This window comes from Salmo trutta, chromosome 38, assembly GCF_901001165.1.
Source record: "Salmo trutta chromosome 38, fSalTru1.1, whole genome shotgun sequence".
In the NCBI taxonomy this organism is placed as follows: Eukaryota; Metazoa; Chordata; class Actinopteri; order Salmoniformes; family Salmonidae; genus Salmo; species Salmo trutta.
In genome coordinates, this window is record NC_042994.1 from 20,815,698 (window position 1) to 20,827,738 (window position 12,041).

The 12,041-nt window shown below is 42.4% G+C and overlaps 1 protein-coding gene across 4 annotated transcripts in view; it reads right to left on the minus strand.

The window, feature by feature from the left end:
• Positions 1-12,041, minus strand: part of LOC115178866 (phosphofurin acidic cluster sorting protein 2) — a 92,573-nt gene that overhangs the window by 28,377 nt on the left and 52,155 nt on the right. For all 4 annotated transcript variants that reach the window (XM_029740248.1, XM_029740246.1, XM_029740247.1 and 1 more), the window contains exons 5-11: positions 11,779-11,941; positions 10,482-10,573; positions 10,062-10,145; positions 7,987-8,046; positions 3,459-3,610; positions 2,890-2,983; positions 131-220 (exon numbers count right to left, since the gene is read on the minus strand). In XM_029740248.1, coding sequence (XP_029596108.1) covers positions 131-220; positions 2,890-2,983; positions 3,459-3,610; positions 7,987-8,046; positions 10,062-10,145; positions 10,482-10,573; positions 11,779-11,941 — 735 coding nt within the window. The remainder of the gene's footprint in view (positions 1-130; positions 221-2,889; positions 2,984-3,458; positions 3,611-7,986; positions 8,047-10,061; positions 10,146-10,481; positions 10,574-11,778; positions 11,942-12,041) is intronic.

The following is a 12,041-nucleotide window of genomic DNA, read 5'->3' on the forward strand; positions in this document are numbered from 1 at the left end:
CCCGGTGTAGAATAAAGTTGTCCTTAAACACCGATCTTGGGTCAGTTTCCCCCCACTTATGGTTAAGGTCAGAATTGGGGGAAGGGAAGCTGATCCTAGAGCTGTACCTAGGGGCAGCTTGCCCACTCACCCCTGCAGGAGACTCCATTCCGGCGCTGTCGTCTGTATACTTGGTCCCCATTTGGACTTTGGCCCTGTCCGGGGACAGCAGCTCTCCACCCTAAAAGGAGCAGAACACAGGACGCAGTTACCAAAACCGTCTGCTAGGGGACACCCTTGAGCATATCCCAATTCCATGTAAGAAATCACATGAACTCTATTCAGTGTGTTTTCATACGCGCCAGCTGGCAGCGAAATAGGCGACTACTAACCCTTAGGTGGCTGGCTACCCCTTAGCTATCTACTTTTGTCATGACACAAGCTACATCAGATTTTCAGGAACACACTGTATTCATGACATTTCTATCCGCAACATTCCACAAGTTTGCTTACTTAAAGCTGGAATCCTTAAATGGTGAAACTGTCACGCTCCTTTGTGATATTACGACAACAAAGAAGTTACTGCAAACAACGAACATGGTTTTCTTCCCTATGACGACATTGCGTGTGGGACAGAACAGCAGAGTATTTACCACGCTCCTCACCGCTTCGTCAACAAAGCAAAAACAATAACAACGGCGGTGGGGCGGACAGTGAAACTGTTACCCCTACTGTTGATTCCATCTTTAACGTGTGCCAGGGTCCAACTCAAATGCCTTTATCGATACTTCCATAGCTGGTGTCTGCATATTTAATGAGACGATCAATGTTCTATTTTGTGGCAATGTTTGATTCGCTTGAATTTACGACAATTCCTCCTCAGTACAAATCATTTCTGCAGGCCTTAGGACACCGTGCACGCAGAATCGATTGGGCCTTACTCAATATCTGGCCCTCACACTAAGAAATCCCCCACACAGTTAAAGTGTCTGGTGCAGCAGTACACAGTACTACCATACATACAATTCAGAGAATATCCAAGAATGGCCATATAAAATTCCTGGCATATGGATGCCACACATAATTGGCTATTTAAAGGGAATAGCTACACATTTATTAAATCTAAAATGCCTGGCATACGGATGCCAAAAATAATTAACTATTTATAGGGATAGTTCATCCAAGCTACAAATGTACCTAATCTAAAATGCCTGGCATATATATATGGATGCCACTAATCACAACTATTTAAAGGGATAGTTCATCCTTTGAAATGCCTGGGGCTTCATTTATCAATCATGTGTAGCCACAAATCGGTGTGTAAACGATGCGTGAGATCATTTCCACACAAAGTGTGAGATTTATCACAATGAACGTTTGCTTGAGAATGTGTACATGTATGTACAGCCATGACCCTGCGTACGCACAGCCATGACCCTGCGTACGCACAGCCATGACCCTGCGTACGCACAGCCATGACCCTGCGTACGCACAGCCATGACCCTGCGTACGCACAGCCATGACCCTGCGTACGCACAGTGATAAGTGGTGGAATAAGGGAGCTGCTTGTCAAGCGTAGAATTGGGAAAACACACCGAGTGTACAAAACATTAAAACGCATGCCATTCTGGTGCACATTAAAGTGCTATCCACCCTCGTGCTTTTGGCAACGGGCACTTTTCAGCGGGAGCTTGCAGATAGGTATCTCACATTCCTGGATGAACCAATGTTTCGGATGCAATCACCAGCAAAACAAACCGTAACATACCGTTTCCATACACCATCGCACAACAGGTTGAAGTCGAGAGGGGTTTCTTTGCCATCAATGGGTTCCCAAATACGAACGGAGCAATAGACGGCACACACATCGCCATAAAAGCATAACCCTAACTAACGAGTTGAAATAAGTGAACAGAAAAGGATTCCACTCTTAATGTGCAGGTGATGTGATACGTAAAAAGTTTCCTGAAGTTCGTGGCCAGGTGGAACGCACGACTCGTTCATGCTGCAGAACAGCACTGTTGGCCTATACGCCTACAGGAGGGGACCGTTGAGGATGGATGGCTTATTGGTGAGTGTTGCTTACTCATTTGAAGTATATTTGCCATTGCTAAAGCAACTTGAATTGTCCTCTCTTTGTAGCTATGTTTTAATTTTTACTGGTCAAACCACAACTGAGCAAACCAAATAAAACCTTTTCGTTGTACTCTATTTCAGTCTAGGAAAAGCTTTTTTTCTTCTTTGCCTGTCTTGGTTGCGCTGTTGTAGGCTATTTCATGGTACGGCGTTGTATATTACATTCTGGCATTAAAGGGATGATTTTGCTCATATATGGTTAATTAGGGGTGTTTCGAAATGCAAATAGCCAAGGTCGTGCACAAGCACTGAGAACATTTGGTATTTATCAACAGTTATCGCTTATCGGTGTGTGTATGACGCTCGTAGAATTGTTTGATAAAACACAATTTTACTTTTTGTAATTGTTTCTATGGAATATTGATAAATGATTCCCCTGGCATATATACGGATGTCACAAATCACTACTATTTAAAGGGATAGTTCATCCAAGCTACAAATGTTCCTCATCTTATTGATAGCTAAATAAAGAGTAAACCTGGAGATCTAAATAGACAATGGATCTGGATAGTCAGCAACCTACCCATGTTTGCATAGCTTTAGAGCATTTGAGCATTGTTGGGTCCAAAAAAACGATGGGATCGGTAGGACCTATGTTAGCATTAGCATGCTAATCCAACTTATATTAAAAATCTAGTTCAGCAGAGTAACAAAAAAAACAAAAACATTGTGTGTGTGTGTGTGTGTGTTAGTGTGTGTGGCGGGGCTTGTTGTGGCCTTATGCTCATGCTCCACTGGTAACAAAGCGGAGTGAGTGTGTGTGTGTGTACTTACGATGCAGGCCAGGTCCCTGGGCTGGCTTTTCTGACTGTGTAGACTCCCAATCTCAGTCTGGGAGCTCGAATGGGACATTCCCTCAAAGAAGGGCCTGGGTGACACAAACATTAAAAAAAACATATTTGAAACTTTCACAAAAAATACATACTTGAGAGACAATAACTGTGCTGAGGTGGGTAGTAGTGACACTAACTTTGGTACCCATTTCGGTGATGTTTTCATATTAGTCATTCAGCTGCAGTTGTTTCTCACGTTTCTCCCCTGCAGCGACTTTCTTTTCTCCCTCTTTGATTTCATGTACAGTAACAATGCACAAATAAACTCCCCTTAAACACTAAGGAAAATATGCGGGGTCTTCACTTTGACTAGAGTGTGAGCATTATATGGGACCCTCTGAGTTTAGCTGCACTCAACATTTTTTGCGGTCATATTTGAGTGTACATGTACTGGCGACATGATATGGGGCCCTACTTGAGTTTGGGTTTAGCTGTTTGTATTTGGGACATTTTGTGGGGCCTTACTTCAGTTGAGGTGTACAATACTGATAACATTTTGCAGAACCTTACTTGAGTTTGGGTTTGGGCGTGCTGAGGACACTCTCGTTGTCCTCCATTTCAGGGCCGCTGTCACTCTGGTTGTAAACCTCCAGACTATCATAGAGCAGGTCCAGATCCTCCTCTACCTCCTGGGTCTGGTCCACTGGGTCCGAGTCCAGAACCTAGCAACAACAAATGGACAGAGAAATAATCTGTCAGTTAATCTATCAGTCAATCAAGCAATCGATTAATCAGTCAATTTTTCTATCCATCCATCAACCAATCAAATCACTTCCAAAGAGCAAGTAATAGCACACTGTCAAGGAATAACTCCTCTGGCTGATGGAGGTGAAAGTTCAGAGTAGCATTGGTAACTCAGAAAATAGTTGTATACATACACCACCAGTTAGTTAAATACACCACCTTGTTCACGAAAATGGTTCGCTCCTACAGTGGCCATGGCTTGCTATATAAAGCAGGCAGACAGGCATCCGATTACTGTTCCATTGAACATTAGAATGGGCAAAACGAGCGATCTAAGCGACTTTGAGCGTGGTATGATCTTCGGTGCCAGGCGTGCCGGTTCCAGTAACTCAAACGGCCGGCCTCCTTGGCTTTTCACGCACGACAGCGTCTAGGGTTTACCGAAAATGAGACAAACAAACATCCAGTAAGCGGCAGTCCTGTGGGCGAAAACAGCTCGTTGATGAGAGAGGTCGAAGGAGAATGGCAAGAATCGTGCAAGCTAACAAGCGGGCCACAAACAGGCAAATAACGGCGCAGTACAACAGCGATGTGCAGAAAGGCATCTCGGAACGCACAACTTATCGGTCCCTGTCACGGATGAGCTATTGCAGCAGACGACCAAACTGGGTTCTATCAGCTAAACACAAGAAGAAGCGGCTCCAGGGGGCACGCGATCGCCAACACTGGACAATTGAGGAGTGGAAAAACATCCCCTGGTCTGATGAATCCCAGTACCTGTTGCATCATGCTGACGGCAGAGTCAGGATTTGGCGTAAGCAGAGTCCGTGGCCCCATCCTGCCTAGTGTCAACGGTACATGCTGGTGGCGGTGGTGTAATGGTGTGGGGAATGTTTTCCTAGCACACGTTAGGTCCCTTGATACCAAATGAGCAACATGTAACCTCTATACCTTGTAGAAACCATGCCACGAAGAATTCAGGATATTCTGGAGAAACGGGGGTCCGACCCAGTACTAGATAATAAACCGGCCACTGAGTTTATATATCTTTAGCCATACTGCTATTGTAACAACATGATGAATACATTTTCTCTACAATAGCAATTTGTTTTCTTTGGAAACATGACAGGTCTCAATGGAGGAAATTGGGATTTTTCTATATTTCCCTTTGGAGTTGACAAACAGCTGCTGTTATTTGGAAAACTGTAGTTAGACTTATGAAGCTATGCATACAACACAGATAATGTTCTTTCAACTAGGAGAGTATTTATATTATTTTTCAATTAGTTCTGAAATGACTTGGAGCACATAACAAAATTGATTTATTTTAGGAGGCACAAAACATTTTAATTAATTTCCACAGGCCATACATTACCCGACTTGGTTGTCTCTGGGCCTTTTAAGAATCATTACCGACCGAGATGAGACCAATTAAAAATATCGAAACATCAATTAAAAACTCACTGCTAAGCGATAATAAATCAGCGTTCTGCTGTATATCTTGACATTTTTTTTGTTGCAGGAAAAAAAATATATATTTCCCCTCATATTCTCACTAGTTTATTTATTTTGACTCAAATAGTTTGTGATTGGCTTTTACAAACTATGCCAATGTCTGGATTGGTGGGGCCAATCAAGGGTTCCCACACCTCTGCTACTCTCAACAGTTCCAAGTGAAGTGACACTCAATGAGTCATTCATGAGTATGTAATTATGATTCAATATATTGGCAGGTGCTGAAGCACAACTTTGGGTTAGGGAAGACGAACAATGTGAAACACCGGCAGTCATGGACAATACTTTTTCAACCGTTTTCAATCATTTATTTTGTCCGACGACAGGATGCATGACAAAGCTGTGACCGGGGTCAACCAATTGGTCCCTAGAATGTCCTGTCAGTAAAATAAATGTGTTGATCCAATACTGCACATAACCAACCATTAATTAACCCAGCCAGCCTTGTGCACATTGAACCATGGCGTGTCCCCCAAATGGCACTCTATTCCCTACATGGTGAGAAATGGGCCCTGGTCAAAGTAGTGCACTATATAGGGAATAAGGTGCAATTTAGGAAAAACCAAATGGTACCACAGTTGCCTTTCCTATTTAGGTCACTTCCTGTTTGAAGGAGAGGTAATATTGTTAAGGACTTAGGTGATAAAGGATAGAGGCGCTCTCAGGACGAGACTGGTAGATAGCGAGTGAGGTTAGGTTAGAGACTACAGTGGTATTTCATTAGGATCCCCATTAGCTGTTGCAAAAGTAGCAGCTACTCTTCCTGGAGTCCACACAAAACATGAAACATAATACAGAATTACATAATACAGAACATCAATAGACAAGAACAGCTCAAGGACAGAACTACATAATTTTTTTTAAAGAGGCACACATAGCCTACATATCAATGCATACACACAAACTATCTAGGTCAAATAGAAGAGAGGCGTTGTGCCGCAAGGTGTTGCTTTATCTGTTTTTTGAAACCAGGTTTGCTGTTTATTTGAGCATTATGAGATAGAAGGAAGTTCCATGCAATAAGGGCTCTATATAATACTGTACACTTTCTTGAATTTGTTCTGGATTTGGGGACTGTGAAAAGACCCCTGGTGGCATGTCTGGTGGGGTAAGTGTGTGTGACAGGTCTGTGTGTAAGTTGACTATGCAAACAACTAGGGATTTTCAAAACATTAATGTTTCGTATAAAAAGAAGAAGTGATGCAGTCAGTCTCTCCTCAACTCTTAGCCAAGAGAGACTGGCATGCATAGTATTTATATAAACCCTTTGATTACAATTAAGAGCAAAACGTGCCGATCTGTTCTGGGTCAGCTGCAGCTTAACTAGGTCTTTCCTTGCAGCACTGGACCACACGACTGGACAATAATCAAGATTAGACAACACTAGCGCCTGCAGAACTTGCTTTTTGGAGTGTGGTGTCAAAAAAGCAGAGCATCTCTTTATTACAGACAGACCTCGCTCCATCTTTACAACCATTGAATCTATATGTTTTGACCATGACAGTTTACAATCTAAGGTAACACCAAGTAATTTAGTCTCAACTTGTTCAACAGCCACACCATTCATTACCAGATTCAGCTGAGGTCTAGCACTTATGGAATGATTTGTACCAAATACAATGCTCTTAGTTTTAGAGATGTTCAGGACCAGTTTATTACTGGCCACCCATTCCAAAACAGACTGCAACTCCTTGTTAAGGGTTTCAGTGACTTCATTAGCTGTGGTTGCTGATGCGTATATGGTTGAATTATCAGCATACATGGACACACATGCTTTGTTTAATGCCAGTGGCAGGTCATTGGTAAAAACAGAAAAGAGTAGAGGGCCTAGAGAGCTGCCCTGCAGTACACCACACTTTACATGTTTGACATTAGAGAAGTTTCCATTAAAGAAAACCCTTTGAGTTCTATTAGATCGATAGCTCTGAATCCACATTATGGCAGAGGTTGAAAAGCCATAGCACATACGTTTTTTCAACAACAGGTTATGGACAATAATATCAAAGGCTGCACTGAAATCTAACAGTACAGCTCCCACAATCTTCTTATTATAAAAACAATTCAACCAATCAGTCATTTGTATCAGTGCAGTACATGTCGAGTGTCCTTCTCTATAAGCATTCTGAAAGTCTGTTGTTAATTTGTTTACAGAGAAATAGCATTGTATTTGGTCAAACAAATACAATGCTATTTTTTTCCCAACAGTTTGCTAAGAGCTGGCAGCGCAAGCTTATAGGTCTGCTGTTAGAACCAGTACAGGCTGCTTTACCACTCTTGGGTAGCGGAATTACTTTGGCTTCCCTGCAGGCCTGAGGACAACGACTTTCCTCTAGGCTCAGAAAATAATATAATAGATAGGAGTGGCTATAGAGTCAGCTACCATCCTCAGTAGCCTTCCATCTAAGTTGTCAATGCCAGAAGGTTTGTCATTATTGATCAGTGGGCCCAGCTAATGCGCTTAAATCAATTAAATTGATCTGTAAACAGAAAGGGTCAAAGTCAATAAGCTCCATATATTTGGGACGTCATTACCAGATATAATGGTATATACTTTTTGAAAAAAGGGGCTACCTAGAACCAAGGGTTCTTCAGCTGTCCCAGCACTGTAGTAGGAGAACCCTTTTTGGTTGGTATAACTTTTTCACAAAATGGTTCTTTGAGGGTTCTTCGTTGGGTGAAAGTTCTACCTGAAAACAAGAAATGGTTCTCCGACAGGGACAGATGAAGAACACTTTATGAACCTTGTAGCATTCTACAAGCACTTTGAAGCAGTGGCAGATGAATCCCTTGCAGCTTGTTATTCCTATAAAACAGAACAGTTGAAGCATGCAATACTAACCTCATCAGTCACTTTGAATCTCTTCAACAGGGCCACAAACTTCTGTTTGAAATTGGGTTGCTGTAAAAGGAGGGTGAGAGAGAGGGAGGAAGAGGGAGGGAGAGAAAGAGAGTTTGGTGTCAACAAGAGTAGACAAAGAACTACATTTTTTATTAGGATCCCCATTAGCTGACGCAGGACGTATGCTAATCTTTCAGAGACGTCAGTGTAACCAACAAAGCTGTTGAGAGCTCAATAAATCACAGTGAAGTTAACACAATATACCTTGAGTCTAGTCTTCACCGCCAAATGTTATTAAGCTCCGGAGTGGAGTATCCCCTAGGTAAAGATCTAGGATAAGCTTCCCTTCCTCCAATCCTAACAATATTCATTCATTGGGAAAATGCAAAACTGACCCAAAATCAATGTCTAGGGACAATTTCACCCTACTCCTATTAATATTCTTATCTGAAGAGTGGCAGCATCTCAGGTGTACTTGGCTACACCATTAAAAGTCAGTTAATGTTCACATGGCTTAGTGGCTTCGATCTTGGTGACCTTATGTGACGGTGGCGTGTTGCAGTATTTACAAAAGGCACATTAGGTCATTGGAGAGAGCCAGACGTGTCATTATTAACAACACCAAGGATTATTGCTTGAAGCAAATACCCGGGCCTAGGGAAAAGGATTTGATAGTGTGCGTTATTTGTGATTTATGTTTGTGTGTGTGTGTGTGTGTGTGTGTGTGTGTGTGTGTGTGTGTGTGTGTGTGTGTGTGTGACCAGCTCCCATGTGCGGGTCTCAGTTTGTGCGTGTTGGTGCCTGCTTAATTTGTATCCTTAGTTGGTGTTTTAGACTGCGTCATCTAACACAGTGTTTTGGTCTAAAAGTGGATGTTGAACTCATTCCAGGACAACTCTCCTGTCACTACTGCTTAGCAAAGGATTTAGGATTTAGCAGACTGAAGACATCTTCTGTGCCATCCCAGAAAAGAACAAGACTGAGGAGCAGACCTAACACAGACACACCTTAAAGAGATTACAGTCGGCTTTTGTTGACTGCACCCATTTGCACTGGCTTGGAACTTTCAAGACAGCACACACACTAAACCTAAGCATGCAGTTATCAGGAGCAAGGAATTGGGACCGAAAAACTGTATTGCATTTAAATGTAGTTTGTACTTACAGTGCCTTCAGAAAGTATTCACACCCCTTGACATTTCCACATTTTGTTGGGCTACAAATGGAATTAATGGTACTTTTTACATTTTTTAATGATCTATACAAAATATTTGGTAATATCAAAGATTCATTATTTAAAGATGAATGAAAAATAAAACTCTAATATATATATTGATTACATAACTATTCAACCCCCCAGTAAACACATGTTAGAATTACCTTTGGCAGTGATTACAACTGTGAGTCTTTTTGGGTAAGTCTCTAAGAGCTTTGTACACCTTGATTGTACAACATTTGCCTATTATTATTTTTGAAACAATTCAAGCTCTGTCAAGATGGTTGTTGATCATTGCTAGGCAGCCATTTTCAAGTCTTGCAATAGATTTTCAAGCCGATTTAAGTCAAAACCAGGCCACTCAGGAACATTCAATGTCGTATTGGTAACTCCAGTGTATATTTGGCCTTGAGTTTTAGGTTGTCCTGCTGAAAGGTGAATTTGGCTCCCAGTGTCTGATGGAAAGCAGACTGAACCAGGTTTTCCTCTAAGATTTTGCCTGTGCTTAGCTTTATTCCGTTTCCACTCGTGGGCTACCCCTGCCAATAGAATTCTACTCCGTTGTGCTGAAAAGGGGCTAATATAATGTTGATTCAATCACAGAAAAAGCTTTAATCTATATAGCGCAAACTAATGTGGCGAACTCAGTGAAGTTCAAATCTCTTACGTCTCTGCGCAGAACGGCATTTCTTCTGAGTGGCAGGCCAGGAGGAGAAGCACGGCCGCTCAGGGCTCTATGCTGGGGCTATTCTCATTCTAGCACTAAAATAAACTTACAAGCTAGGTTTGATGTATATTTGAATGAATTTATCCAACCACATTGTAAAGTTGTTGATATAGGGAGGCTCCCCCATCCTTACCCTTGTCATGGATGTTGTACGAATCATTTTCCTCCGGTTTTTCTTTGGCTTCCTTTGCACATCCTCATCCTCATCGTACAGGTCCTACGAAAGAGAGAATTTTGTGTCATAGAGAGCTGTGCTTTACAACTCATGGGAATTTACCTTTTTGTTCCAGCCCAGCACTAACACACCTGATCATCAAGATTAGTGGAATCAGGCATGTTAACGCTGGGCTAGAACAATAAAGTGCAGTTCTGCGAGTTATAGATTGAGAAACACTAAGCCAATGACATAGACCCCAGGAGAAATAGTATGCAGGGATTTACTGTATTGGTATACAGTGTGTATTTTGGGTTGTGTGACTGCAAATATCCATTAGAGATAATTCGAACTGGAGATCCCTCCCAACAGCAAACTGTAAGATGTACTGTGTCTCACCACTGGTTGAACAGCATCGTCGCTAGCTTCCTGCTCCGAGGAGTAGCTGTCGTCGTCGTCCTCTGAGTAGTTGTCCATATCCGGGGAGCGATCTGGGGTGAAAGAGAAACATAAGCTACATGTCAATTCTCCATTCACTCACTGTTAAACTCTGGAGAATTTAGCATGGATTTTAAGTGGCTATGTCCCATTGCTCCACTCGGAGGCTGTGAGCTAAAAAGGAGGTCAAGTAAGTTTAAATGCCTCTAATGTCACTCCATACTTCCTCAAGGATGGGAAAATAGAATGAATAAGTGAGTTCAGTCAATTTTTTCAAGAGATTTCATATAGCTTGCCGGCCATCTGGCTAATATTTCATCCTTGACAGATGATTTCATTTTGGGGCGCAGGCTGTCAGTTTCAGAGCAAATTCCTTTACATTAGTGCATCTGACATCTGTATCGTTTACTGGGCATCCATTTTGGCTCTGGGAACACGAGGATCCTAAGGGAACATCAGGTGCCAGGCTGTAAATGCCTTAAGAATCAATGAGATTAATATCCTCCATTTCCCCTCAGTAGCATTAGTCCTAATGTACTTAAGCTGTCATGGTTGGGGCTATAGGCCCCGGTAGTAACAGTGGTCTGTGGACACAGGCAATATGTTGGAAGGACCCTTCCCATGGGGCTATTAGTGGGTCTGTGGTGGGCTTATTGCACTTCAGTAAATAGACTTTTAAGTAGTGAATGTATAGAAATCTCTAGAGTGACACAAGTATGACTGAAACATTGAGACATTGAAGGCTACACAAAATACATTTTTCAAAATCATTTTTTTTTTAGAAAAGTTAACCCCATTCTGTGTCATGCCCTTTGTGAAAACGAGTTGTCAACATAGAAACAAATGTCTATTAAAATGTGCAATTGCCTGGGCCTCCCGAGCCCATTGAGGAGTTGCAGAGATGAGACAAGATTGAAATTGGGGAGAAAAGTGGGGTGGGGGGGCATAATTGCAGAGAAAATGGTTTCACTCACGCGACTGTCAGGCTAAGTGCAATGTAAATATGCACTTATTATGCAATTAAAAGCCCTGCGATAGACTAGCATCCAGTCCAGGGGGTGTACTTGTACATCAAGCTTACTCATGCTACAAAAACAAGAGATAGTCTCCTGCCCTAAGGGCCGTTCTGGCTCGGACAAGGATACTTTATGCAATTAAATAACATTATGGCAAAAACAACTGTTTTCGGGATGAATAGCTTTCCTCAGCGTGCGAGCCAAACACTTCTAATGACAGGCACTGGTTTCAAGGTCCCCACCTAAGGCTTTGGCCTTGGTCCCTGGCTGCCCGCTGCCGTCCTCATGGTCAATGGCCTGACTGGACAGGGAATACACGCTGAGCTCGGCCGCACGCACCGGCACCTCCTTCACGTTGCTATGGAGACCCAGGATCTGGGCTCCATCTGTTGGATGCTGCATCACCTAAACCGAAGTCAGGACAGAGAAGTGTGTGAGCGACATACAAGTGTTGTGATCATTCAAACAGAACAATGAGTACCTGAGTAAAATACATGAGCTAATG